The sequence below is a fragment of the Columba livia genome, chromosome 9 (genome assembly GCF_036013475.1).
Source record: "Columba livia isolate bColLiv1 breed racing homer chromosome 9, bColLiv1.pat.W.v2, whole genome shotgun sequence".
Lineage (NCBI taxonomy): Eukaryota > Metazoa > Chordata > Aves > Columbiformes > Columbidae > Columba > Columba livia.
In genome coordinates this window covers 20,409,875-20,437,771 of record NC_088610.1, presented here as the reverse complement: position 1 = coordinate 20,437,771, position 27,897 = coordinate 20,409,875, and the positions used below count along the sequence as shown (strand labels likewise).

At 49.6% G+C, this 27,897-nt stretch overlaps 2 protein-coding genes across 7 annotated transcripts; both read right to left on the bottom strand.

The window, feature by feature from the left end:
- On the bottom strand, positions 1–21,191 carry UBE2G2 (ubiquitin conjugating enzyme E2 G2). 2 transcript variants are annotated; one of them, XM_065073068.1, is made up of 6 exons: positions 21,075–21,191; positions 13,320–13,355; positions 13,186–13,231; positions 6,966–7,084; positions 3,685–3,825; positions 1–1,933 (listed from the first exon to the last, which is right to left on the bottom strand). In XM_065073068.1, the coding sequence occupies exons 1-6, from the start codon at positions 21,115–21,117 to the stop codon at positions 1,821–1,823; spliced, it is 498 nt and encodes a 165-aa protein (XP_064929140.1). In that variant the 5' UTR covers positions 21,118–21,191; the 3' UTR covers positions 1–1,820. The 2 variants fall into 2 exon arrangements, with proteins under 2 accessions (XP_064929140.1, XP_064929141.1); XM_065073069.1 differs by lacking the exon at positions 13,186–13,231 and having other exon boundaries at positions 21,075–21,174.
- LOC102095562 (small ubiquitin-related modifier 3) lies at positions 3,731–26,228 on the bottom strand. Of its 5 annotated transcripts, XR_010474480.1 has the most exons (9): positions 25,981–26,228; positions 25,112–25,240; positions 23,549–23,620; positions 22,761–22,875; positions 21,075–21,372; positions 20,607–20,807; positions 13,320–13,355; positions 13,186–13,231; positions 3,731–3,825 (listed from the first exon to the last, which is right to left on the bottom strand). XR_010474480.1 is itself a non-coding variant. In XM_065073071.1 (4 exons), exons 1-4 carry the CDS (start codon positions 25,999–26,001, stop codon positions 22,813–22,815), a joined length of 285 nt encoding a protein of 94 aa, XP_064929143.1. In that variant the 5' UTR covers positions 26,002–26,228; the 3' UTR covers positions 21,543–22,812. The 5 variants fall into 5 exon arrangements, 1 of the variants encoding a protein (XP_064929143.1); XR_010474479.1 differs by lacking the exon at positions 20,607–20,807; XR_010474481.1 differs by lacking the exons at positions 20,607–20,807; positions 21,075–21,372.
- Between the last annotated feature and the right edge of the window lie 1,669 nt (positions 26,229–27,897).

Sequence of the window (27,897 nt, the reverse complement as noted above, 5' to 3'; positions counted from 1 at the left end):
TTTTCATACATCTATGAAAGGAGAAAATAGAATCACTTTATTTTCAGTATACAGACCAAATCCCACCATAAAATAACTAGTGAGCACACACGAATAAAATACCCCGCGCTGAAAAAGAGCCCATTTCTGCCCTGTGTGCCAGCGCCGTTTCCAGCTCCCAGGAGCAACACCCTACGACTCCAAAGTGCTCCCAGTTCACACCAAGTGCTCCATCTTCCTGTATGCCTCGAAATACTAGTTAGATACAACACTACTTCATCACCTCTGCTGCCAAGCTATGTCAGCGTCCTGCTCCTGCCCTTGCGCCAAAGCAAGAAGAATTCCTTCTGCAAGGAGGTGAAAAAACCAGCGAGTTGCAGCAGTTGAGAGGCAGAACGATGGCACACTGCCATCTGCGGCACGGACGGCGAGACGCAAACACTGATGAGCTAGTTGTACACATGCACGTCGTCACCTCCGGAAAGCTTTCTGCACGTTGCAACTCCTTCTATGCCACGTGCTTTTCACACGATTTAAAAAAAAAGCCCTTCTCGGATTTAGCCCATTTAAAGCTGCCAATAACATCGGAATCCGCGTGCTATCAATGGGCATGTTATTGCTTGTAGTAAATGGGAGAAGATGCGGAGCCACACGGGCGATTCGCTCGCGAAGCACAAAGGTCACCGGTGGCCCCCACGCGGTTTTACAAACGGGTGGTTGCGGCTGGCACGTTCCGCACCCACCACACTGCAGTCGTACCATCCTCTACAACGCACAGGCAGCGTCTTCTCTGAATCGTATTTAAACGCACAAGAGCAGTCAGTGTAAAGAAGTGTTACAGTTAATTTTACAAAGTTCATTGCGTTAGTCTTTGCTGGTTCACCTGAAAAGCAGGTGACCTGTGCGGTCACGACAAAGACCAGCGGTGCCAAATCCTCGCGACGCGCACATCCAGAGAAGAGGAGCCGATGCTGGTGCAGAGATGTTCCACACGCTCAGCGCAGCAGACATGCTCTCACGGGGTTTTCAGGCTGCCAATGACCTGCCTCGCCCACGGCGAACCCAATCAAGCGTTTAAGAATCCAGTCTTAACGTCTCACACCTCTAATTGAGCGTGAATTTTACAATTAAGTGTCTTTAAGGAGTAATAAAGCAGCTCTTGGGATTTCTTCCAAGCAAACACTGACTCAAAGGCTCAATACAAACTCACAGCGTTCCGCGGGAGCTCCAGCCTGTTCTAGACCCTCAGCCCATCGCTGGTAACAACTCTCTAGATCTTCTCTTGAAGTTACACCCTGCACAATCACTTTCTTTGCTAACACATCCCACCTATCACCTTGTTTCGTAGCTAACTATCCTCTTCAAATCAGTTCTGACTGCAAGCGCTGTCCTTAATACATCAAGTATCATAAAACTGATCTATTATTTCCTGCCTACTGGTGCTCCAGATGCAATGCTACCTATAAAAACACACAACTAATCCTTGCAGGAGGTGATCCGAAGCAGCTCTGTTCTCAAACAGCAGATTGGCGAAGGCGGGCTGCAGATTGCAAAGTCTCCAAGTTTTCCATGCCATGAAGTGAGGTAGCAACAAGCAGCCTTTGAAACAGCATTGTCTCCATATTTTTCCCTAATATTAAATCCCTTTTCCACACAATTTAGTGAGTGAACTAAAGGCTTCTCTGGAGCAGCGGAAAAAGAACGGAGATGGCAAATAAATAACAAACGATAAGAAGAACTAGGCCGATAGTTTTGCAAAGTTTTCCTTTTTGGTACCAGCACTGAGCACTGCTCGTTTTCAGGTGGAGAGAAATACAAAACACCTCAGTCTCTTTGTGAGCTTAAAGTCCAAGTGACTTCTGCACGATCTGCTTGGCAATCTTGTTAAATTGTTCTCTGTCTTCCCGCCACATCTTGGAGGCGTCTACATTGGCTCCGCTTTCATCGTTTGGCTCTGAAATGAGAAAGACTGAAAGGCAGGTGGGCAGGCAACCAAGCCAGACCCGCGCGCTTTTTCGGAAACGCCCCCGTGGTGCCGCTTCCCCCGCTTGGGACTGCAGAAACGCCACCAAAAAACCCCCCAACAGCCGCTGGATTCCCAAAGGTCCCATTTAACTGGTGGGAAGAGAATATCACAAGGTAAGAAACAAGAGCGCAATTTCTTTTGCTCACGGCCCCAGCAGCCGAGCGCTGGCACGCACATGGGGTAACACAATGTGGCACCAGAAGCGCCATCAACGGGTTTTAAAACTGCACACTGCTTCCTGCAAAATGCTTTTTTCTGGTTCTGCGGCTTCGCAGACACAAAGCCCTCCCGTCCAGGCCACCCAAACAGGCTCTGTCACTCTTTGGGATGGCTTGTTCTATTAAAAAACAACAAAACAAACCAAGGAAACCCATAGAATGCTTTCATTTCTGCAACGTCTTTCATCTGAGGATTTCCGAGCGCCTCACAAAGCGCATTAAGCCCCTGCAGCTCCAGCACTTCGTTTTGCACAGAGGTAAACTGAAGCACGGGATTCCTCAGGTTTGTGGCCGGCATCCAGCGGGACAACCATCACGGGATCACTCGAGTCACTGAGGCAGAACACATTCCACCCAGTTTGCTTCTCATACTGGTCCAAATCCACCCCAGACTTCTCAGGCTCACGTCTGTCTCGACACCCTTAAAAACCAGCAGACACGCAAGTCACCCAGCTTGCTGAGCGTGGGCTCACGCAATCTGTGGAGCCAGAGCCTGAGACGCGCCGACCACTGATGTTTTGGACTAATTCCCCCAAAAGCTGTGGGAAAACAGGATGCACAGGCAGACAACAGGAGAGAGCAGGTGGGTTTAGGTAAGGCTGCCCCACAAACGCAGTTCTCAGCGGCCAGGGAAGCCCAGCGAGGTGCTGTTTGTAACCTCTCAAGAGTAGGTTACTATACTGAAGCTCAAATGGTCCCATGGAAGAACCTGTTGCTCGCTCTCTGATCGACTTTGCTGCTTCTAAACCCTCTAAAATCTTTTCTCGCTCAAAATCAATTCTAAGGGAGCTGGCTCTGGCCTTTTCAGGCAGTTTGGTGGCTCTGTCCACGATGCGGAAAAGGATCCATCTTTCAGAGAGCTGATCCACAGCCCTTGCTGGATTTAGGGAAAGCCATTTAAAAAAGCTGTGCAAAAAGATTCTGACACCACCCTTCTTCTCAAGAAGTCTTCCTCTGCAGCAGAGACAGCAGAATGGGGTCCACTCCCAGGCAGTAACAGAAACGGAGGGTGGTGGCTTGTGAAACACAGAGGCCGTGGCCTCCAGTTTACCGTGCTGGTTAGGTCTGGCTGGGAACCCTTCAGCTGCCAAAGCCAAACCCAGCACAGGCTGTAATCAATAGCACCACGACCCACGAGAGCTGAACAGACATCAGAGCAAATGCAAAGTGGGAGGACAGGTTTTGTGCAGGAGCAGGGAGCCAGCTGAGCATCCAGACCATCCCCGTCTGCTCAGTTGCTGCTGACCTGCAAGAACTTACTAATTCACTTACTAATTCACTCTTGGGTTGTTTTTTTTCCAATTATTTTCAAAGAACTGGCTTATTAAAGAAATACTAGGGCTTCAAGCACTGTGGTTGCTGCTGAGCAGCTTTAAATATCCTTTGCTCACTTCAGAAATCAAGCAGCAAGAAGCAGCTCTAGCTAACTCAGCACCTTGCTAATAAAAGCGCGGTCCTTACCTGCCAGCATGCTCACAACCGACAGGAGGATCTTCTCCACGCTCTGCACGGGGCTCCACCGCTCAGCGCTGCTCTCGTACCCCATGGGATCATCCCCGGGAGCATGAAGAATAGAGATGCAAACCCTCCCGTCTGGGTAAACTGCAGAAGGACAGGGGATCGATTGTTACTCAGTGGAAACATTTGGCCTCTCCAGATCTTTAGCACAGATGAATGTTTGGACTTGGGCTGAAGCTAAACCCAGTTTTAAATTTCCTCTTCCAAAGGCAAGAGGACGCAAAATCTGGAAGACAAAAATCCTTCCCCAACAGACGCCTGCTGGGAGCACCGTGTCATTCAGTAACCAGTGACAGGCTCCATGGAAAAATAACGAGATGCAGCCTGGCGGAAAGAGGCAAGTATTTGTGCACAGACACAGCTCCAAGGAGGTAACCAGTCCTGCTTAAATCAAAGGGTAACAGTCGCACAGCGCTGAACGCACGCTGGAGTCCTCCCCTGCACCGTGACCGTAAAAAGAGCAAAGAGCAAACTTGCTGTGCTGCGGCGAGGAGGGAAAAGGGTACGTTCCAAATAACATAATTGATCTTATTTTGAACATTACCGAGGTGCAACCAGAAGAGTTCACACTAGTTGTTTTTAATATTGCTTAAAGCTCAGCTGCATTAAAGTGCATGAAGACAAGGTAACCAATCAAATAAGGATGCAGACACCTTCCCCTCCCACCTTTTGCGTCAGCAAAGCATCTGCAACAGTACCAGTCATCCTCACAGACACAGCACTCCACTGATGGCATAATGAGGCCACAGAAATAACGACTGACTGGATAACGAGGCCAAAACAGCTGGATCACAGTGGCACAGCCAAGATAGCGAAGGCCAATCCAGGAAGATGTGCGCATCTTCCCACTTTGTCACTAAGTGCGAATGCAAGACTTGCCGTTAGTCGCTACTTTGAAGTTATTGTTGCCGAGAGCATCCGTAACACCATTTTATTTTTAAAAGAAGGCAGTTCTGTGGTGTCTCTGTTCCCCCAGCACCTAATTCCAACTGCAAAGGGAACACATTTTCCTTTCAATTCCTCTCAAGTAGAAGAGTAAGTACTTAGCAACAGCAAAGCACGGCACAGCCACCCTCTCTCCAGCCTCTCTGAGGATAACCAGACCACCGCAATCCCATCCAACAAGAAAGGTTCAAGTGTCTACTCCAAGTGATCTCGACTCAAGATTAACACAACCCAGAGTCATGGGATGTAAAATTTAGAGCTGAGCTGGCCGTCCAGTATGCTCCAGTTAGAGAGCAGTGTAGGGGAAAGGGACCTGGGGGTCCTGGGAACAGCAGGATGACCATGAACCAGCACTGGGCCCTTGTGGCCAGGAAGGCCAATGGTACCTGGGGTGGGTTAGAAGGGGGTGGTCAGTAGGTCAGAGAGGTTCTCCTGCCCCTCTGCTCTGCCCTGGGGAGATCACAGCTGGAATCTTGTGTCCAGTTGTGGCCCCTCAGTTCCAGCAGGACAGGGAACTGCTGGAGAGAGTCCAGTGCAGCCACCAAGATGCTGAAGGGAGTGGAGCATCTCCCGGGTGAGGAAAGGCTGAGGGAGCTGGGGCTCTGGAGCTGGAGAAGAGGAGACTGAGGGGTGACTCATTCCTGGGGATCAGTATGGAAAGGGGAGTGTCAGGAGGATGGAGCCAGGCTCTTCTCACTGACAACCAGTGACAGGACAAGGGGCAATGGGTGCAAACTGGAACACAGGAGGTTCCACTTAAATGTGAGAAGCAACTTGTTCCTGGTGAGGGTGGCAGAGCCTGGCCCAGGCTGCCCAGGGAGGCTGTGGAGTCTCCTTCTGTGCAGACATTCCAACCCGCCTGGACACCTTCCTGTGTAACCTCATCTGGGTGTTCCTGCTCCATGGGGGGATTGCACTGGATGAGCTTTCCAGGTCCCTTCCAGTCCCTGACATTCTGGGATTCTGTGATTCAGAGTTGTGGGACATTAAATTCAGAGCTGAGCTGGCCATCCAGCATGTTCCAGTGAACCCACGGAGGCAGTGCCCAGCCAGCCTCAAGCCAAGACCCCAGCCAGAGCTGCAGAGCATTGCAGGGACACGGATTTGCTCATGGGGACAGGTCTTGCCAAGATGTTCAGGTGAATTAGCACAGCCGGAGCAAGGTGTCAACGCAGCCATGCTGCTGCCAGGTGCCCCATGCTGCAGAGGTGACAACACAGTGCCCCGGCCACACGGTTCTGCGCTGTGACACGCAGGTGCCTCTTCCTCAGGAGAGCAGAAAGATGGGGATTAAACGGGCAAGAATTTGCGCGAGTGGTGCTTCGAGGCGGGAAGAACAGAACGACTTCAAGAAACTGCAAAATTCCTTGGAATAGGATGAAATACGTCGATTCCCAGCTGAGATTAAGGTTTGTGTCCTGCAGGTGGAGGAACATCAGCTGGGAAGGAAGGACTAGGCAAGAAGGCAGCATCTTCCTTTGCTTGCTCTCACGTGGCAGAGAGATAAGAGCCCCGAACACAGATCCAGCCCGTCAAATCTGGGTGATGATAAACAACATTTACACAATCCCTGTTGATTTAGCAGCAATTGTACAAAGAACGCCAAGCCTGACCCCAGAAAGCAGCGCTCCAGGCTGCAAAAGGCGGCTTTAAGGCTTTCACCTGAGCCAGGCTCAAACTTGTTAGCTGTGCCTGTCGTTCCTTCATTAACTTTCACTAACAAGTTTTAAGATAATATTGTCGCCATCAGAAGTGCAGGGAAAAGGCCAGCAAAGCCTTAATATTAAATGCCTGCAAATGTGTCACCTGCTTGGACAGAGCGCTCTGTGTTTCAGAAAGATCCCATCAGAAATGTTACTGGACTTAATGAGGCTGCATCCACGCTTTGGTGAATAGGAGCAACTCTTCACTCATTAAAATAACATCAAATTACTTCAATACAACCCGCAGAGCAAGGCTGGAGTCTGTATTAATTCATCAAACCTCACACCATGTCCAGAATATTCATCTTTAGACTATTTACACAACAGTTACAAGTATTCCTGAAAGGCAGGGAAATTGTTGGAATCTTTAGTGGACTATGACCAAAAGTTATACTAGGAATAATGTGATAAAGAGAAAGCGACCCTAACAGAGCATAATTGCTGGGCAGCTGAACACTCCTATGACATACAAAAGGTTGGAAAGGGAGAGAACCACCCTTGGTATGGGTGCAAACCTTTGTTTTTAAAGTGCATGAGCAACCCGCTCCCCCATGTGTCCCGCTGCATCAGACTCACTGTTTGGATGGAACATCTCGCACGTGAACCTCATCTTCGGAGGACTTAACGGGTAGTCCAGCGGAAAGCTCAGAATAGCAGGGAAAACCCCGTACTCGAAACAGGTGTCTTCAGGACCCCTAGAAACAGATAAAAAGTTCCTCACCGGAGATTTAGACAGTTCTTTCACTCAAATTCTTGCCTAATGAGACATTTCAGGTTTGGACTATATCGTTTTCTCCAGAAGACAAAGAGTTAACACATTCTTACCCCACACCCTGTAAACTTAAATCCAAATATGGGGTTTGGGAGGGAAGGGGGAAATCAAAGCTTGCACGCTAAATTACTAGGAAGGTCACAACACTGCTTAATTAGCAGGGTGTGTCTGGATATAATTGGAGTATCTGGCTCCAAGGCATGTTCCAGGATTTGAGCATCGGCACGTCGAGAGAAAGCAGAGGCAGGTGTGGGACCCCAGTGCCTTTGAAGATGCTGTTAATGCCGCACAAGACAGAGACGTCAAATGCCGTAGCTCCAGAATAACTTATAAAACCTACAGAGATTCAAACTGTCGGTATCGAGCGTAACCACACGTAAACACTTCTCGCAATCTGATGCGAAGAACACAGCGATGCTTTGTAAAGATAACAAACACAGCTCGGGGACCATAACAGAGAGATGCGGGACGAGATGCTTCTTTGCAGACTGAAGGTTCTGTAGTCTGCGCTCCCGTGAGCGCCCGCGGAGAACAAACGGCTTCATCGGGGCTCTTGTAGAAACATTTCCTTCTTGTGTTCAGCACGTAGTTCAAAGTGCAATCGAGCTGAGAATCTAAAGGCAAGTATTTTATCCTCCCTACATAAAATATTTTTGGAAGGTGAGCAAAAAAGATTATTAGGCATGATTTATTCACACTTTAAAGTTCTCTCTGGCACGGAGAATGCGGGTTGGAAGGAGGAGGCATTTGGAAGTTGCACCCTAAACATGATCTCCCTTGATGGGAAGGATCACGAAACAAGTTTCATCACCAAAAATCTTAGCCAAGGAAACCTCAAGTATTTAGTAAAAAGCTCTTCAGGCAAGGGTTATGCTGCCCGGGAAATATGGTTCAGGAATACAGCTCATGTCTCCTCCTCCTCCCAATCCACGTTCTCTGCGCCAGAGAGAACACAAAAGTTCGAGGACTCCTAACAGTTAAAACTGCAATGGGTAACCTACAGAAAATCAAGTTCAGCAAAACCTAAAGCCCTGGGAGGCTCAACTCTCTTAAACTTTGGGATTCAAAAGACTTGGCTGGTAGATAAACACAGGAACTACATGATTTAAACTTGAATATTGACACTGGCAGCTAAGATGAGATAAATGCATCAAAATCCTGCAAAAATGAAAGCTAAACTGTCTCAACCATTTTGTTCCCTTTCTGGCCTTTTCCCTTAATTTAATTGGGATTCAGTTCACATCTGAGAGTAAACTGAATGCATTTTTTTTTTGGTAAATATTTTAATTGCAGCTGCATTTGAAAGGCTTATTGTTGAACTTCTAAGAGTATGTACATACGCGCATTGAAAAGCTGGTGGGTGTCTTATGTTCTGTTTTGAGAGCAAACACGCAGCCCTTAAGGGCTCTTCTGTCAAATACGTTAACCCAACACGCTCCATTTTACGCCCTGTATTATGCGAGAAAAATGCTTTTGTTTTAGCCATTCAGGATCAACTTCAAAGAGATTATTCAACTAATCCAAGACAGCATTTGCGGGTACAGAGCGCTCAGGAGGCTGCAACATTTAAACTTGACAGCATCACTTTCAGTTCATAAAGGACATTTAATGCCATATAACGGCCCCGCTGAGGACTCGTGAGACATCCGAACACTTCAGTCGTGCAGGAGATCTAAGACAGGGCAGGAAAATAAGCTGGCGATTACTTAGGCGGGCATCTGCCCAAATTAGGAGGGAAAAGTGCACAGACAAGGACAATTAATTCTACAATCGTAGCTTCACATACATTTGTAAAGGGCTTCTTATTTGCTAATGGATTCTTATTTGTAAAAAGCCCAAACCCCCAGTCATTAGATCCCAAAAAGGGGAATTCCATGCTAAACAAAAATCACAAGCCTAAATATAGATCTAATTGCCTTTCTAGACAGGTTTTGGATAAGCGGACTTCAATTTATACCACTTAGTTTTCAAACAATCTTAAGGCTAATCAAGTTTTTACCAATTACGTGGTTTTGCGTCTTTTGGGGAGAAACTTCAATAGCAACACACACTTGTATATGCCAAGCAAAGGTGGCAAAACTTGGTCTTGAAACGTTAAATTCGCTAATTTGCACAATACGATGCAGCACCCAGGAACCGAGGGCACCGCGCTGAATGCTCATGACGCGCAGGGGATATTTATTGTCACAAATAAGCCACCCGGTTGCAAAGATTTGGCTTTCATAAATACTCGAATCCAGCTACTGTTTGAGGTCTTACCAAAAGGGTGTGTTTTACACCAGGCTCTGAGCCGACGCTGTTCAGGAAGATTTTCACACTGTATTTTCAGTTCTGGATCTACTATACTCACCTTGGGAGCGCAGGAACTGTTCTATCGTTTAGACATGTCAATACAGCCTTAACATTTATATATTGAACATTTATCCAGCACTGCTGCTGCAGGCAAGAACACCAGAAATACAAATTATTACTATAATTATTTTAAAAGGCATTATTTTTATCTCTGAGCCAAGCTCTTGCATCACTCTGTGTAACATTAACCAACCCACTCCTGAACTGATAAACAGACAATGTCTTGTCTCTCTTCGGTCTCCTTTTTATCTTATTTTCTTTCCATTTATTTGCCATTCCATGTGCTCTGGTTTTACCTAAAACTAGTGCAGGGGAAAAAAATAAGTATTCATTCTCTTCATTATTACACTACTTAACTTTTGTGCTTCATCTGTCTGCAAATTGGAAGCCACCTTTAATTCCCTCAACTGCACCCCTTCCATTCCCAGAATCTCACACAGCACATTTGAGATTACAAAACATTTGAGATCATCACAAATACAAACAAGTCATTTAGCTCTGCTTTCCAAACGTCCGTAAACACTTCTGCTCACGGAGTTTTGTAAAGAGATGAAAGTGGCCCAACGTGTTTAGGGTAAACATGTTGCTATTGTACCACAGCTTCAGAATATAGCAGATCTTCAAATATAACTTCATTATGACACACACACAATACAGAAACCAAAATTAAAGCACCTCCGCCTCTCATTTTGTGCTGACAAAGACCTGAAGCTCAATACTCAGCACTTTAAAGGGCTTTCAAGTCTGCAAGCAGCTCCTCTGTGTTTAAGAATCTGTTATGGGAAACATCAGAAAAAGTCTTCTCAACGAATCAAATCCAAAAGTATTCTGTGTCCCCCTCACAAAAGCTCCACTCAATCTCTGCTACAAGAAAGAACCAATAAGCAGGAATTTCCTTCCAAAATGCATTAAATCCTCCGGGAATTCTACGCTCCAAGCTGGTGGAACTGATATCTGGCACATCATCATGTGTTTCAGAAAAACGACGACGATCCCATTTGCAGGGAGAGAAAGCACAAGACACTGGAGCCAAAAATCTTTGGTGTCGGGCAGTAAATTACCTCTGCTAAGTGTTTGTTTTCAGAGGACTGCGCTACCGGGAGCACCAGCTGCTCATCACAGAGAAATCCCTGCGCACAAGCTAGGCATTTGCCAACTCTTCATATCCGTCAGCAAACGAGCAGCGCTAATCCCAGCTTACCAAGGCCTAAAATAACTAAGCTTGCCCTGAAGTAGGATCACCCACGCGGGCAGCTTGTGTGGAATAAACGATGTGCTGTGGCTCGGGACGCTTTTGTGTTGGTTGCGTGCTTGATCCCAAGAGACAGAATTCTGGGCTTTCGGCTCTGGATAACACGCTTGAAGCAAAGTGGTGTAGGAGGATCCCACCAGCACCCACGCGAGCTGAGAATGTCCCCAGTCAGCAGGGAAAAGCTGACAGGGGGTCACGCTGTTCCCCGCACCCCTGACCCTGCCCGGAGGAAATTCCCAGATCTTCATAAAGGATTCACAGAATCCCAGAATGACAGGGGTTAAAGGGACCTGGAAAGCTCATCCAGTGCAATCCCCCCATGGAGCAGGAACACCCAGATGAGGTTACACAGGAAGGTGTCCAGGCGGGTTGGAATGTCTGCACAGAAGGAGACTCCACAACCTCCCTGGGCAGCCTGGGCCAGGCTCTGCCACCCTCACCAGGAACAAGTTGCTTCTCAAATTTAAGTGGAACTTCTTGTGTTCCAGTTTGCACCCATTGCCCCTTGTCCTATCGCTGGTTGTCACCCAGAAGAGCCTGGCTCCATCCTCCTGACACTCCCCCTTCCATATTGATCCCCAGGAATGAGTCACCCCTCAGTCTCCTCTTCTCCAGCTCCAGAGCCCCAGATCCCTCAGCCTTTCCTCACACGGGAGATGCTCCACTCCCTTCAGCATCTTGGTGGCTGCGCTGGACTCTCTCCAGCAGTTCCCTGTCCTGCTGGAACTGAGGGACAACAACCGGACACAAAATTCCAGGTGTGGTCTCCCCAGGGCAGAGCAGAGGGGCAGGAGAACCTCTCTGACCTACTGACCACCCCCTTCTAACCCACCCCAGGTACCATTGGCCTTCCTGGCCACAAGGGCCCAGTGCTGGCTCATGGTCACCCTGCTGTCCCCAGGACCCCCAGGTCCCTTTCCCCTACACTGCTCTCCAACAGCTCATTCCCCAACTTACACTGGAACCTGGGGTTGTTCCTGCCCAGATACAAGACTCCACACCTGCCCTTGTTATATTTCATTAATTTTTTCCCCACCCAACTTGAATCTTCAAATCCAGAGTCTGGATCTAACCTGACAACCGACCAGCAGCTTCAAGAGACCATTACCCATTTGGAGCTTCTTCATCTTTTAATTCTGCAGCATTTGTGGAAATTGTCAGAACTGAGTTGACAAAGGTCTCTTTTCCTCTGCTGTTTTAGAGCTTTATTTTGTAAAAATTACCAGTTATTCCACATACTCAAAGTTCCCAAAGAAGGGCACAACATGAGTAAGGGAGTACAAGCAAGAGAGAAGATAAATCCTAAGCTGTTGGGCAAGATTTTGTCTTTTCACGGCATGTTCTATAATCAGATGTGCTGCAGTTGAGTCGTGATGGAGACTGAAAGCACAAATCGCTCTCTGCAACTGCCTGAAAGGAGCTTGGAGCAGGGGTAGCTTGGGCTCTGCTCCCCAGGAACAAGCGCCAGGACCAGAGGAAACGGCCTCAAGTTGCGCCAGCGGAGGTTGAGGTTGGATCTGGGGAACAATTTCTTCCCCAAAGGGCTGTGGGGCATTGGAACAGGCTGCCCAGGGCAGTGCTGGAGTCACCATCCCTGGAGGGTTGGACAGACAGACACGAGGTTCTCAGGGCATGGGGCAGTGCTGGAGTCAGGTTATGGTTGGACTCAATGATCTTGAGGGGCTTTTCCAACCAAAATGATTCTATAGTTCTCTGGTTTTGCTATGAACAGCTGTGCCCATCAGCTGGGGAGCAGAAGGGTGAGGACGCAGATTTTTAAAGAAGTCTTTGTCAACCCAAAAAACACAACAGCTCTTCACCAACATGAGAGCTTTCTACATGGAACCACTGCACCCAAGGTCTTTACACCACCAGCTGATGCATAAAGTGTAAAGCATTTCAAAATATTTTTTGTTTTAAATCTGAATATTTCCTAAGATCAATTCCCTTCCATTTTTCTAGAAAAAATTTGAATAGCAAGTAACCTAATTTTAGGCACTGATTTTTTTCTCCTATCACTGGTAATCTGCGTATTTTGCTGCACTTCATACATGAGAAAAACCTGTCCTGTATTTGCATTCAAGTAATGTTCCCAACAGCTTTCTGTGATCTACAGGCAATTCATTGTTTCCTGCTGCGTTAGTATATGTGATGTATATCCAAGGGAGCTCAAATGAGGTTTGCTGTCGAATTTTTAAGTTACTTACGCCCAGTGTTGGGCAGACACCTGTGCAACAAATGGTCACGTAAGTCCCAATGTTGCCTCTGGCACACTGTTTAAATTACAAATCTAATTCCCAACCACAGGTGGGCCAAGGTTGATGTCACGCAGAACTGATGACTTTTTACATTCTAGTTCTCCTGGAAGCCAATGATAGTGTGTAAGTGCTGATTTCAGATACAAAACAGCATCAACTCACATTATCAGAGCTTCCCATTCAAAGAAGTTCTCTTCATTCATGGGACCTATGGAGAACAAACCAAAACCAACGCTTAGAGCTGCCTGAACACAGGGCTGCGACGTCACCCAGCACAAACCCGCTCAGCTCCTCACCTGCGACAATCCCTTCTGGCGGGTTCAGCGTCAGCTCTGTGAAAACAAAAGCACAAGGAAGGTTAACAAAGCTTGCAAACCTGAGCATTTCAGCTGGAGAAAACACCCCTGGAGAAAAGCCCGAGGACACCACGGGAGGACTTTTCTGGCCGTGCTTTACTGGGCAGGCTCCACATCCCAGTATGTCACTGCTGACAGTTTAACTTCTTCATGCAAGACATTTTTCTGGGTACAATTATTTGGCATTTTGTGGGAACACTTTAAAACTGAGAAGGAAGAAAAAATCCTCGTTGCATACAGCACGGGGAGATCTGCAGGTGATGGGTTGTGTTCCTGTAACCTCTCTGCACCACCTCAGACTTGACAGCATTTCAACACAAAACCCAAAACGACACAAGTTGGAGAAGCAGAATCAAGAGGTATTAGCAGCTCTGTTCCTTGAATTCTACCCGACTCCCCCAGTGCGGCCTGGAAAGCGTGAGTAAAAAAAGCAGCAGCAACAAAGCAGGTGCAGCAAGTTTGGGTCCATCAACACTGAGTTTCTGTAGGAAACTGGTAAAATTCCCAATTCCTACAATCACCTTCAGCATCAGCACCTCATTTCAAGCCTGCTGAAGCTCAGTGCTCTGATAAAATAATAACCAGTTTTTTCTACTGTCTAGTGCAATGACCATCAACTTCCAGTTCATAAAGTCCTGTGGGCTGGTAGCAACCAGCAAGGAAATAGCCTCGAGTTGCACCAGGGGAGGTTTAGATGGGATATTGGGAAAAAACTCTTTACTGAAAGGGTTGTGAAACACTGGAACAGGCTGCCCAGGGGAGGTGAGTTACCATCACTGCGGGGGTTGAACAGACGTGGAGATGAGGTTCGCAGGGACATGGGGCAGGTTATGGTTGGACTCAATGATCCTGAGGGTCTCTTCTAACCAAAATGATTCTATGATTCTAAAGTCCAGGCATGCACAGGCAACCCCCAGAGCTGCGGTCCAGGGGGCTGGACACCAGCCCCACAGCCCCAAGCCAGACACGGGGCAGTTGGTGGGACTGGTGGCAGGAGGTGACACTCCCAGAGTGTCAGACTGGAAGAGGTGGCAGTAATTAGGTCAACTTAATTAAGGGCTGTGAGCTGCTTAACTAGAACAGTACTTCCTAACCAGTGGCCTGTGGAGCGCTAGTGACCCGTACCACACAACACAGAACTGCAAAATGTCAGGGACTGGAAGGGCCCTGGAAAGCTCATCCAGTGCAATCCCCCCATGGAGCAGGAACACCCAGATGAGGTTACACAGGAAGGTGTCCAGGCGGGTTGGAATGTCTGCACAGAAGGAGACTCCACAACCTCCCTGGGCAGCCTGGGCCAGGCTCTGACACCCTCACCCCAAACAAGTTTCTTCTCAGATTTAAGTGGAACCTCCTGTGTTCCAGTTTGCACCCATTGCCCCTTGTCCTGTCACTGGTTGTCACCCAGAAGAGCCTGGCTCCATCCTCCTGACACTCCCCCTTTCCATATTGATCCCCAGGAATGAGTCTCCTCAAGTCTCCTCAAGTCTCCTCAAGTCTCCTCTTGCAGCCACAAGAAACACCACACATGTTCCCACTCATGAAAATGAGCACAAACGCAGATCCGGGGAACACGGGAAGTCACAAACCGATAAAGAGACACCCGGCCTCACTTCTGTAAAGCTATACGTGAAAATTGTTGGTAGTACTGCAGAAAAAGCAGTTAAATTACTGTTGGATCAGCAACACACTGAGAAAGGCTGGAAGGGAAGAGAGCAAAGCTCTTCGGTTTGCTCAGATCGCCAGGAGCTGCGCCGCAGAGCTCTGCTCGAAAGCCCAGCCGCAGATGGGAATGGGGTGTTACGGCTTCTCCCGACGTTAAGGAGCAGGTTTTTCCAGCTTGGTAGCAGGCCTCCACCAGCTTTTCGTGTTGATGTTTTGAGAGACAGAAAGAGGGAGATGTCAAATCCAGGAGCTCCTGGAATCACTTTGCTCCATCTTGTGGCTCTCTCTAGAAGGAAGAGCCAAACCCGGCTGAGCTCGGGGTCTGTATGAGGGTGGAGGTTCAATTCTTCGCCTTGCTCACCTCTCCCCTCAAGAGACAGGAGAGAGATTTCCATCCTTACAAATCTAGAGAAGCGGTAACTGGGCAGCGCAGGAGCACGAGCTTTGATTTTTGAGTGACTGCTGCTATACCTGGCCAGTGAGGAAAGAAAAAATCCCTTTTCCACGTGGGTGGTCACGTCCTACCCCATGATTTCTCTAGAGTTGCTCCAAGGGAAATTGGGAGCACAGCTTTTGGGAACTACACAGCAGGAATCACCACTTGCTGAAACGGCACCAGCCTCTTCAGTCTTACCGGAGCCTCCAAAATGGGGTAATTTTAATGGAATGGCAGGGTGGATCTTTCCAAAAAGTGTGTGATCAGTGCGCTTATTCTAACCTTTCACTGCTCAAGTCAGCTAGGCCAAACAGTGTCCTGCGCCACCTCCTCGGTCACCCCGGCCCTCTGTGGTGTCCTCTCAGGCAAGCCGCATGGCACAAAAGGACCATGTCAGGGGAGCCCCACCCACACTTCTGCCTGCACTGAGTTCGGCCTCCTGGTCTGCAAGACACAACCGCCGTGGTTGGAAGCATTCCCCAAGAAAGCTGTCCCTCCTGCAAGTGCCACCCCATGCTGTCCCCTCACCTGGCCCCTCAGGACACATCATGCCAGCGCATGGTCACACTCCGGCCAACACTACCCCACAGCCTCAAACACCGACCTGCCGCTGCTGTTCCTGCCCATGCTGGTTCCCTGGAACAGCAGGAGCTGAGGCCTCTGCCTGTGCAGAGTGGGGACAACATCCAACACAAGGCACTGATGGGGAAATGTCCATCCTGAAGCGACACCAGCTACTTGAGAGAGGCAGCTTGCACAAACTCAGAGCCAACCACCTCAGTCCCCTTTCTCCAAGTGGCAAGAACGACTTTGCAGGAGCCCTTGGTGCAGCAGCTCCTTCACAGCATCCCAGAATGTCAGGGACTGGAAGGGACCTGGAAAGCTCATCCAGTGCAATCCCCCCATGGAGCAGGAACACCCAGATGAGGTTACACAGGAAGGTGTCCAGGCGGGTTGGAATGTCTGCACAGAAGGAGACTCCACAACCTCCCTGGGCAGCCTGGGCCAGGCTCTGACACCCTCACCAGGAACAAGTTGCTTCTCACATTTATGTGGAACCTCCTGTGTTTCAGTTTGCACCCATTGCTCCTTGTCCTGTCACTGGTTGTCACCCAGAAGAGCCTGGCTCCATCCTCCTGACACTCCCCCTTTCCATATTGATCCCCAGGAATGAGTCACCCCTCAGTCTCCTCTTGTCCAGCTCCAGAGCCCCAGCTCCCTCAGCCTTTCCTCACACGGGAGATGCTCCACTCCCTTCAGCATCTTGGTGGCTGCGCTGGACTCTCTCCAGCAGTTCCCTGTCCTGCTGGAACTGAGGGGCCACAACTGGACACAAGATTCCATACGTGACTGTGGGTCCAGGGACAAAACCTCCAAGGAGCTGAACCTCGCGATCTGCGTGACAGCCAAGGTGGGAGCGGAGCCGCTACCAAAGGGCAGGCAGAGCCAGGCCAGCACTGTCCTGGGCTGGTACCGCACATGGTGCTAACAGGATAGACCGGCCCCTGGAGCACCCAGCGGGTGGGAAAGCCTTCGGCGTTCCTACAGAGCAACCACATGAGCAGCAACATCCTATTAAGGGATTCCTAGCTGTGGAAGGATGAGCAGTCAACATGAAAAAAAAAAAAAAAAGGTTAAAACAGAAGGTCAGATAAGGAATCAGGTTTGAAAGAGGTAAAGGGGGATGGTGATAGGACCAGAGGAAATGGCCTCAAGTTGCACCAGGGAGGTTGAGGTTGGATGTGGGGAACAATTTCTTCCCCAAAGGGCTGTGGGGCATTGGAACAGGCTGCCCAGGGCAGTGCTGGAGTCACCATCCCTGGAGGGCTGGACAGACAGAGATGAGGTTCTCAGGACATGGGGCAGTGCCAGGGGTGGGGAACGGTTGGACTCGATGATCTTGAGGGGCTTTTCCAACCAAAACAATTCTGTGATTCTAAGGCCATGAAAAGTCTCTGTGGAAAACAAAGGAGCAGCAGAGTCAGGAGAAGCTGAGGCTGGCAGCTGCTGCTGGGAGGAAGAAAAGGCACCTGAACATCACCTCAAACCGAGGCCCTGGGGAGGGCTCCCTAACCACTCACACGTGATGGGTGCCGGTGACTCAGTACAACATCTCTCTCAAGCATTTGGAGCGGGTTCCATCTCCGCATCCTCCACGAGGCAGCTGGCTGGGCTCGCTGGGTGCTTTTGCTGCACAGTCAGGGGATTTGCTTCCAAATCCTAACACAACAAAGTCCCAGCTTGTAGCACCACAGCTATGCTTCACTTTAAAGCTTTGCTTATAAGCCGAGACTGAATAAACTGGGGCTGTCGCTAGTGAAGTGTGACGCTCCTATAAAATTTGGGGCAGATTTGAGTGCGCACACAATCAACGCCTCCCTCGTCACTCCACTGCTCGTTATGGGGTTATTATAAGGCAAATTATGCCATGGCCAAAAGGAAGGCACCTCCTGGTTAAAGAGGTTAATAAAAAGACTGATCACATTCTTAAAAGAGAAGTTCAACAGTATGCTTCCTAAAAACTGCATCAATTCAGTGTATCTCCAAGGCAGTTATGCACACAAGGCTCAGGAAATATTCAGGGCACGTACACACTTTGGTGTCTGACAGCACCCAGACTAAGATGCTCGAAACCAGAATCTGCTTCTTTCTATTCTGTCAGAAATTCTGTTTTCTCCTCTTTTCTCTGACGAAGCATCCAAAGTGCACAAGGTGGTTTGAGCTCAGGCGGGCGCAGGGGGTGTTGAGGATGTTTCCTCAGCATCCTGCTCGGGAAAGGGCATTTTGGAAGCGGTTAATGTTCCTCCCCATCACAACCCACACCCGCGGTTCCGCACCAGCTCTCTCCGAGCAATAAGGACCCACCGAAGCGCTGCCAGGTTCTGTACGTGAATTCTGAAATCTCAGAATTAACGCAAATCTAATCTTTTTAGAGCCAACAGCACCCCCAGTGATACCTCTTGACATTACAGTCTGCTGCTCTATTGCCTGTTTGTACCAGAAGTGAAATAAAGTGCAACTAGGCGCTAAAATTCTTGCATCTCTCCCGATTTAATACTTTCAAAGTAACCCATTTTAGATTTAAAAGCTCAGCCAGTGATAAGACAAGATCACACAGCCAGGAAACAATAAATGTAGATAAAGGAGGTTTCCATCTCTTAACTCTCACAAACATAAGCTGCTATTGAGAGACTAATTTCAGGCTTTAATACTATTCTAAATCCAGAATTAAGAACAAACATATGCTCTAACACAAATTATGCCTCTTTTTTATACCTGATATTTTGGAAATCTTTAACTAAATTAATTCTGGCAGAGTAAAAAAAAATAAACTTGAATAAAAATGAGACAGCAAAAAGTCATCGTACTCTAAAGATGCAGGGATCTAAATGAGAACAACAACAAAAAAATCCATCCAAGGAAGGGAAAATGGTGTCATTTCACAGTCTCTCCCAAAATGTATTTGGGCTCCAACAGGCAGCAACTCCTCACAATGTCCGGCATTTTTCATATAAGGTAACAATAAACCTTTAAATAAAGATTTAAGCACGTATGTGTGCGTGCAGAGTAAATCAGACTAAAAAAAAGAAATACATCAGGAATACACATGGTGAGGAGTTCACTGAGCCCCAGCCCTGGACAGGACTTTTTCTGCAAAAAGAGGCAGCACACCCTCCTACAACTAGAAACTAGATTCTCTTTTCCAAAATAACTTTTGCTGAACAAGGACAAAAAAGCTTCTGAAGAGCTATAATGAACCGCCCAGTCTAAGGAAGGCTTATAATTCAGGCTCAGTTCTGGGTTTTGTAGCAAAGCTGGACGAGAGCACCCAGTAAAGGGCAGTGACAGCCCTGGAGCCGCACACGTAGCACAGCGAAATCCATGGAAAAGTTTGGCTTGTTGCGCTTCCGCAACGTGGCGCTCCAGAAATCAAAGCATCGTACTCTTAGTCATTGCAGGTCGCGTTCATTTCTAACGTTATGTTTAATTAGAGTCAGGGAAGTATTTATAAAGGAACATCAAAAGCGAGACGTTACCTCAGCTCATGTGTTATCCTGGGAAACCACGCGGAGAAGCTTCAGGTAACATCTGCCTGTAGCATTAAGCCAAATACTTTTTGATGCTCTTTAAAAATCACTTTTTGCTCCAGAATTCGGCCACACAAGACATTCTAGTAAGATCTCAGTGCTTCCTAACAACAATGTTTTTTGGGACTGGAGGGAATTAGATAAAAGCAGAGTCTATTTGCAGCCGCCTTTCTGGTCAGCGCCCTGGATTACAACAGCAAACCACAGGTGTCTGGGACACGCTCCACACCAGCTTTACTGGCACAATGGCCCCAGCGGGGCCGGCTCAGCACCCCGAGAGCTGAGCCCCAGCAAACAAACACCCACCGGACGGTGCCACTCAGAGACCCATGCTCTGCACAGCGAGAATCAACGCGGGAAACACACCGATAAATCCTCGATTTTGCACAGGTTGGAGTCTTCCACTCGATGGGAATGTGTGAGAGAACTCCTCGTCCCTGGAGAACCTCGGAGGCTCTGGACATTTTGGGGGCTCTGTGGATCCTGGGCATTCCGGGGTCTCTGCGAATCCTGGGCATTTTGGGGGCTCTGCAAATCCTGGGCATTTTGGGGGCTCTGCAAATCCTGGGCATTTTGGGGGCTCTGTGAATCCTGGGCATTTTGGGGGCTCTGCAAATCCTGGGCATTTTGGGGGCTCTGCAAATCCTGGGCATTTTGGGGGCTCTGCAAATCCTGGGCATTTTGGGGGCTCTGCAAATCCTGGGCATTTTGGGGGCTCTGTGAATCCTGGGCATTTTGGGGGCTCTGCAAATCCTGGGCATTTTGGGGGCTCTGCAAATCCTGGGCATTTTGGGGGCTCTGCAAATCCTGGGCATTTCCAGGGCTTTGTGGATTCTGGACAACTCGGGGGCTCTGTGAACACCCTTCAAGGGAGCAAGAGGCCAGTTCTTACAGCCTAACTCCATCCTTCCCTTACCAAACATTTCTTATGCTCTCCATTCTACTTCCCTGCCTCAAATAAAAGCCAGAATACCAGAGACTAAAAGCAACTGTAAGTAAACAAACAAACAACAATATTCTTGCCAAGAAAAAAGGCACCTTTGTACACCTCGTGAGCTCACGGGGGGACACGGGGTGTCCGGGTGTTCCCGGGCCGGCCAGGGCCACCACTGCCTGGTCACATCTCAACAAACAAGTCGCTAAATTCCGGTTTACACGCAGTCACTAACCGCCGCGCACGCATCAACGTCTTGACGAACTCCTCTCATTGTCTTTGAGGTGTAACAGGGGCTGCCGTGCCTGCATTTTGTTCCACATGGAAAATTTAGCCAGGAATAAAAAATGAAAAGAATCGGCCGCTCCGCCCGGTCCCGCCACCCCCCCCGTGCCCGCGCTGCACGGACCCGCCGCCGCGACACCGCTGGTCGGTTCCCCCGGGCCCGGAGCCGCCGCTGCCCCGTAGCCCCCGCCCTGGTGTCGCTGCGGGGTCCTGTCCCGACCCCAGCCCTCCCGCAGGACCCCGTGAGGAGCCCGCGGTGACCCCGGCCCCGCCGCTCCCCGACTCACGCTTGTACTCGGCCATCAGCCGCTTCAGCGCCGTCCCCGCCATGGCGCGGGCCCGCCGCCACTTCCGGGCGGGCGGCTACACGGGCCAGGACGCCTGCACCGCAGCGCCGCTCCGCCCCTTCCTCCTCTATGGTGTGCGGCCGGTCCTCCAGCTCCCGTCTGGGCCGCGCATGCGCAGTGCCGAGTACCCCCGTGGGCAGGGAAAGTCGGTTAGAGCAGCAGGGCTTAATTGGGGCGGCGGGGGCGTCAGTGCTGCAGGAGCGCTGGGAAACACCCGGCTGCAGAAACCAGAGCTGCTCTGCAGGGAAGGGAGGCGAAAAGAGCGCAAAAAAGCTGTGTTTTGCAGCAAAAACTTCTGTTTCGCAGGAAAAAAACTAAAAAGTTTCTACTTTTGCAGGTACTTCTGCCGCCTCGGGAGTCTCAGAGGGGGACGGGAGGGTCGGGGCGCAGGGAGCGTGAGGCAGGAGCCAGAGTACCAAACTAGATTTACTGTGTACAAGAGGAAAGGACGACAAATAAATGTACAAATCGGTGAACAGACGTACAAGAAAATGAAAACAAGGGCTTTTCCAGCAAGATTTCCAGCAAGCGGGAGATGATCCAGCGGTCACAGGGGCAGGTAACGATCCCGCGGAGCAGTGAACAAGCTACGGAGTGACAACAGGACGGAAAAAGTCATCTGCAACAGACTCCACCGCAGCACAGGGCTCAAACCCGGCACAGAAACGCACTTAAAACTCACTTTTGGGAGGCAGCAGCACAGAGAATCACGTGTTTTTTGAACACAGGCACACATTTATCCCTTTCCCTGCTCACTGCGTTCATGACAGCTCTTCTGTGCAGCTTGGGGACATTAAAAGGTGCTTTTATTTCTGTGTGTCCCCCCCCGCCCCCATTTATCACTTTTCTCTACCAAAAACAAGTATTAAAATAAAGTGGAGGCTGCACGCTTCTAATTGCCGCTGGGGAATAAAGAGCCACATGAAAGGCAGCGGGAGGATGGCGACAGGTTCAGCTTTTTATAAACTCTTTTTATAAACTTGCGCAACAAAACAATGCCGCCGCTCCATGGCGAGCGGTGGTTTTTGGACCAGCTGCTCTGCTAACTCCAGTTCCAACAATAATTCAGCACAAATCTCACCCCTGCATTTTAAAAAAAAAAAGGTATATTTCAGATGACTTTATCATAATATGACAAAGCACGTGTAAATGTTTCAAACTCCAGCCCTATCTCAGCGTTGGATCTTGTGTTGGAAGGAACTGTGCCTGCAAAATGTGCTAAAAATTTTAAATCAGCATCTTTTCTCCTTCTCCCAGGCATATCTTGAAACTTTTACGCTCACAGGTGGCATGAAAATATACTGAATTATTTACACGATAAGAATTAAACAGAGGGGTAAGACAAGAGCCAGGAATGAACACTCCATGTCCCAACACATGGATGAATGTTTAGGCCACCGGTTTAAAGAAAAAAAACCAACACAGCAGAGAGACAACGCATATTACTTAATCTAAACTTAAATCAAATTGGCCCAATTTAAGATATAGATTAATCCCTGCAGAGACTGTTTTGACTCGCACACGCAGTACGTCAAAGACAACAAGCGATTTTGGGAAATGTCCTCTAAAGTTTCGAAGAGCCCCGTGTGATTGGCGTGTTAATTTGTTCACTATTTCATAGCAAACCCGAGGACAGATGAGAGCGAGGTGTGACGAGGATCCCGGAGCTCCTGGTGTCTTAACACACCCCACCCGTCTGCTGCTGGAACACGTCAATAGTGTCTTCATCTTCCATCTCCAGCTGTCGGAGCAACACGGAAAACACAAGATGTGAAACGCACGTGGTTATATAAGCGCTTCGCTCTCTGCTCCTAACCCATACCAATGATCGAGGTGTGATTTTACTTAATTAATGTGTGAAATGCTTGATTTATAAACCTTGATTTATATTGGGAAAAACTTATTTCCCAGAGAGTAGTTTGAAATAGGGATCAAAATATTGTTGCTTCCCCCTCACCCCTGAGCTGAAATTACAGAATAGAAGCATTGCTGTCCTCATACAGCACATGCAGTACTATGAAAAAGAAACTGCTGTGAATTAAAGGAGCATTTAATGCAAAGCATTAAAATGCAAAGCATTAAAATGGATTTCTTTACTTGCAATGACTGCTTAATTCTGAACGAATTCACTGTGAAACTTCACGGTCAGACACAGCACCGAGTAAGCAGCTCTGAAGGTGCATGGGTAACTTCTCTACCCTTATGAGCACTTCTCACATGGATTAATTAATAAAAGTCTCAACCGTGCTCACAACGTACAGAAATGGTATAATACCAGCTCAGCGCCTTCCGCCACAAATCCCCGGCCAAGCGGCCCCTTCGTTCCCCACCAGCCCCAGGATCTTTTTGGTTTCAAACCCCTTTGATCCACACACGGACATTAAAATACTTTGCAGTAAATGTGTTTTTCCTACCTGTGCAGGTGTATCTGATTCACTAATTGGTTGTCCATCAAATCTGAATCTAATCTGCCTCATCGACAAGCCCTGCAAGTCAAAGGTAATTAACATGAGAACCACGGTCTTGTTTCTGAATCGAAACAAAACAGTTAATGATTTACCCTCAGAATAAATATTAACAAAATTAAGACTCAAAAGCTTTAATCACACAGGAAATTTGGCACGTGTGTCTTGTTAAATTGAGGAAGCAGAGCCGTTAGAGCAATGTCCCTCTGGGCTGCAGTCACAGCACAGACTATATGGACCCACAGGTGTGGGTTTGGCACCCAGTTCCGACCCTGCTCTGCAAGGCACAAATATCACAAGTTAATTTACAAAGGTAATTTAAGAAGGGATCAATCAATGCACCATTCTACACAGACTTGAAGGACACGTCAGGAAAGAGCAGTAATTGAATCTCGCAGTCAGAGAAGTAACGGTAAAGTTGACTCAAAGGAAAACAGGTAAAATAATCTCAAAAAACTACTTTTTTGTGTAACTAGCTACCAGCTCTGTCTACCCACAGTCAAGACAAGTTTTCACTCATGCCAGGCAACCGCTCCCAGTTCTAGTTCTTTATCTTCTGACGAAAAAAGGCACCATGAATACAACTGTTTGAGGAAACAAGAACTCGCAGGACCTGATGCATATTTTACTAGCAAGGTTTATTAGAAAAAATGCTGGGATCTAACTTAAGTAAGTTGGCATTACCTTTAAAATCCAAGTTGAAATCCCAAATGTTTTCACAGCGTTTAATCACACAAAGTAGCCTTTACTCCCTGTCTGAGGGATCTAGATCTTTACTCTGCCCTCCGAAAGCCTTCATGATGGCTGCGCGATTCACACTCGGAGCCCCACAAACACAAAAACCCCACACGCCTCCCAAAAGACCCTATGGATTCAGTTTCCATTCCTGGCCCAAAAAATCTTACGCTACATCAGGCACAGGACTGAGCACAAGGTTCATGGAAGTTAGGAAAGAATCCAGCAACCACCGAACAAGGGGAAATGCCAGCAAATAAAATCCAGCTCCACTTCTGAAAGGCATCTGCATCCCCATGCTCTGCTCTGCACCACCTGGTACAGGGTGCAAACCAGCACTGAGGGCTACCGGCTCCAAACACAATGGGAGACACGAAGGGAAGAGAAAAACAATCCCCAAATGCAAGTCGGGGCATAGGAGAATTTGGTTTGGGCCGTTTTCCAAGGAGAAAACACCCTCTGTATGCAGCTGATAAAGTTTTTAAAGATGACAGTACTGAGGGATATGAGGCTAAAAATCCACAGTGAGTTGGTCTCAGAGCCAGGATCAGAACTCATGAAATTTTGGAAACGCTATCATGGGACACTTTAAGTGCACCTGGTGAGGAAGAGGTGGTTTTCATGAATTGAAGAGAAATCTCTTAACACTTCAGAGGCAACAGCACCCTGAGCCTTTGCTCTCCTCACCCCGGCCATTTTCACCCTAACACCCTGGTATTTTTAGTGTTTATATTTTCAATGTTCCAGACTGCAAAGCAGCAGCTTCCCCAGCCCCACCTGCCGCTCGCAGTACGCCTTCATCAGCTTGCTGAGCGGCGTGTGCCGCTTGATCTTGAACTGCACCACGGAGCCGTCCTGCCCCGCCACTTTCAGGTTGATGTGATCATTCTCTGTTTTCACGCTTTCCTGGGTGAAGAAACGGGAGGAAGAATCAGAGAAGCGTTTTGGTTGAAAAGACCCTCAAGATCACTGAGTCCAGATGTTAATCTAAGTCTGGCACTGCCCCATGTCCTGAGAACCTCATCTCCGTCTGTCCAACCCTCCAGGGATGGTGACTCCAGCACTGCCCTGGGCAGCCTGTTCCAATGCCCCACAGCCCTTTGGGGAAGAAATTGTTCCCCACATCCAACCTCAGCCTCCCCTGGCGCAACTTGAGGCCGTTTCCTCTGCTCCTGGCGCTTGTTCCTGGGGAGCAGAGCCCGACCCCCCCTGGCTCCAAGCTCCTTTCAGGCAGTTCAGAGATCAGAAGGTCTCCCCTCAGCTCCTGTTCTCCAGCTGAACCCCCAGGTCCCTCAGCCGCTCCCATCACACTTGTGCTCCAGCCCCTTCCCCAGCTCCATTCCCTTCTCTCCACTCGCTCCAGCACCTCAAGGCCTTTCTTGGCGTGAGGGGTCCCGAGATGGGTTCAGAGCCGCCCGGGGGAGCTCCCAGGGCCCCCGGCTCCCGGGGCCTGTTCCTCCGCCTCCTCCCTGCCCGGTCCGGCCCCCCGCCATGTTGCGCGCCGCACGCTGCCGGGCGGGGAGGGGCGGGGCGGGGCCGCACGGGCAGCCCTGCCCCAGGGTCCGGCGGAGAGGCCCGTTCCACCCGCCGCGCTGCCCCCGCCTCGGTCCCGCCGCCCCGCTGTTCCCCGGCCCCGCCGGCCTCACCTTGGGCTTCTCCTCAGACATGGCGGCGGGGCCGGCGCGGGGGGAGGGGAGCGGACGACGCGCGCGCGCTGAAGGAGCGGCCCGCGCGCTCGGGCTCCCGCCGCCGTCCGCGAGACAGCGCGCAGCTCGGCCCCGCCCCGCGGCCGGCCGCCCCGCGCGCCCATTGGCCGGCCCGGCCCGGTCACGTGACGGGGTGGGGGAGAAGCAACCGCGCGCAGCTCCCCGGGCGGTTCTGGAAAGTGCGTCACGGGGAACCGGAAGACCCGCGGGCGGAGGGGCGCGATGGGGCCCCCGAGGGAGGGAGGCGTGGGCGGGGCCGGTGGGGCGGGGCCGGTGGGGCGGGGCCGGTGGGGCGGGGCCGGTGGGGCGGGGCCGGTGGGGCGGGGCCAAACGCAGCCGCTTCCTCGCTGAGCCGCACGGGGTCGCTCTGCACCGGGGCCCGCCCGCCCCGGCACCACGCGGGGGAGTCTTCCCCAAACCTCGTCCTGAGGCTCTCGTCCTGCAGCGGAGCAGCCGGTGCCCCTCGGGGAGCCGCTGGGGAAAGGCCCAGAGGGCTCTGCCTTCCCAGGCGCTTCTCTGCAGCAGCGAGCGGACATCAGGGCAGAAACCAGGCCCGGGCCCTCTCAGTGCCACGGTGTTTTTATTGCAGAATAAAATTGCTGCGCTTTTCCGCCTAGAATGTAGGACACAGTCATTTTGCAAATATAATAGTCCCAGGCAGGATCTCTCAGCAAAGCATATTGTAATAACGATTTTGCAAGATTTGGTGTTCTACTTAAAGGTTGGCACACATAGTAGGGAAAAAATCCCCTGCTTATATCCCCCAAAATCCCGGCCGCTCTTTCCCTGCCCTGTTCCCCATTGGTGGGTACTGCAGGGTTTACAGACCACCCGACCTGCCTCAGTTTACATACAACACCCTTCCCCTTGTCAATCTAGTTACAATGTGGATTCCTGCTACTTTGGCTACCCTTCCCACTAAATTAACTTGTAAATACAGGTATCAGTATGCGTACAGGTATCAGTACATATTCTGGGAAAAGACTGTTTTACATTAAGGATTCATAGTGCAATGTGTCTCAGTCCTTCCCCCCTGCTGGGGTCAGGTGCCAGGTCCTCAGTTACGTAAAAACAACAGCTCTTCGTTAAACATTCCTTACAAGAATAAAGTCTGTTTTGGAACTTGTTTTCCACCTAAAACTGATTATGGGGTGCCTCCGTGACACCACCTAAAATCAACCCCCGCCGCACTGCGTGAAAGCAAACTCTGCCCTGCACTCTGCTGCAAAGGAGCAGAGAAAAATGCATTACCGATGTCAGCTGTGGCTCAGCACTGAGCTGCCTTCGACTCCAAGTTGCAGCTCTGGCACGTCGGGCACAGCAGCACTCAGGGGCGGTGTAACTTCATTCAGGACACGACAGTCTGTTGTTAGCCTCTGCTCTGCACTAGACTTACGCGCTGGCCAAACGGGGCTGTTAAGAGATGAGCGAGTCTTGCTGATCACACCCTGACTCTCCAGCTGGCAAATCAACATCTGGGCAGGAATCAGGGAGTCTCAATTGGTGCGATATTGCCCGCGGTGCACCGTCGTGGTAGCAACTGGCACCTGCTGATTGTCACAGCAGAAGGGTCCTCCAAGAGACCAGGTCCTCTGAGAGAAGGGTCCTCTGAGAGACCAGGCACAGTGCAGAGGTGTTTAATGTTCTCAGTGTCCACAGCTGCTGCACCAAATGCCCAGCCATACCCCTTTGGGTCCTTAAAATACCCTCTCCTGGCTCAGTCCGTGCCAAGGATGCACGGAGCATCCGGGCCAGTCACAATGGGATGCTTTTGCTTGTCTTTGCCAGTTGAGCTCATTTCAGTCTTCATGGCAGTCAGTTCCTGGGATCCCCCAGTCACTCCAGAAATACTGGTGG

Excerpts from the sequence above, each read along its gene's own strand:
- UBE2G2 (XM_065073068.1), bottom strand. The coding sequence starts at position 21,117 with ATGGCGGGGACGGCGCTGAAGCGGCTGATGGCCGAGTACAAGC. Across the intron at positions 7,085-13,185 it reads GAATGGGAAGCTCTGATAAT|GGGTCCTGAAGACACCTGTT; the intron begins GTGAGTTGATGC and ends ATCTGTTTCTAG. Across the intron at positions 1,934-3,684 it reads GGTTGTGAGCATGCTGGCAG|AGCCAAACGATGAAAGCGGA; the intron begins GTAAGGACCGCG and ends TTCTCATTTCAG.
- LOC102095562 (XM_065073071.1), bottom strand. The coding sequence starts at position 26,001 with ATGTCTGAGGAGAAGCCCAAG. Across the intron at positions 23,621-25,111 it reads AGGCGTACTGCGAGCGGCAG|GGCTTGTCGATGAGGCAGAT; the intron begins GTGGGGCTGGGG and ends TTTGACTTGCAG. Across the intron at positions 22,876-23,548 it reads AATCAGATACACCTGCACAG|CTGGAGATGGAAGATGAAGA; the intron begins GTAGGAAAAACA and ends TTGCTCCGACAG.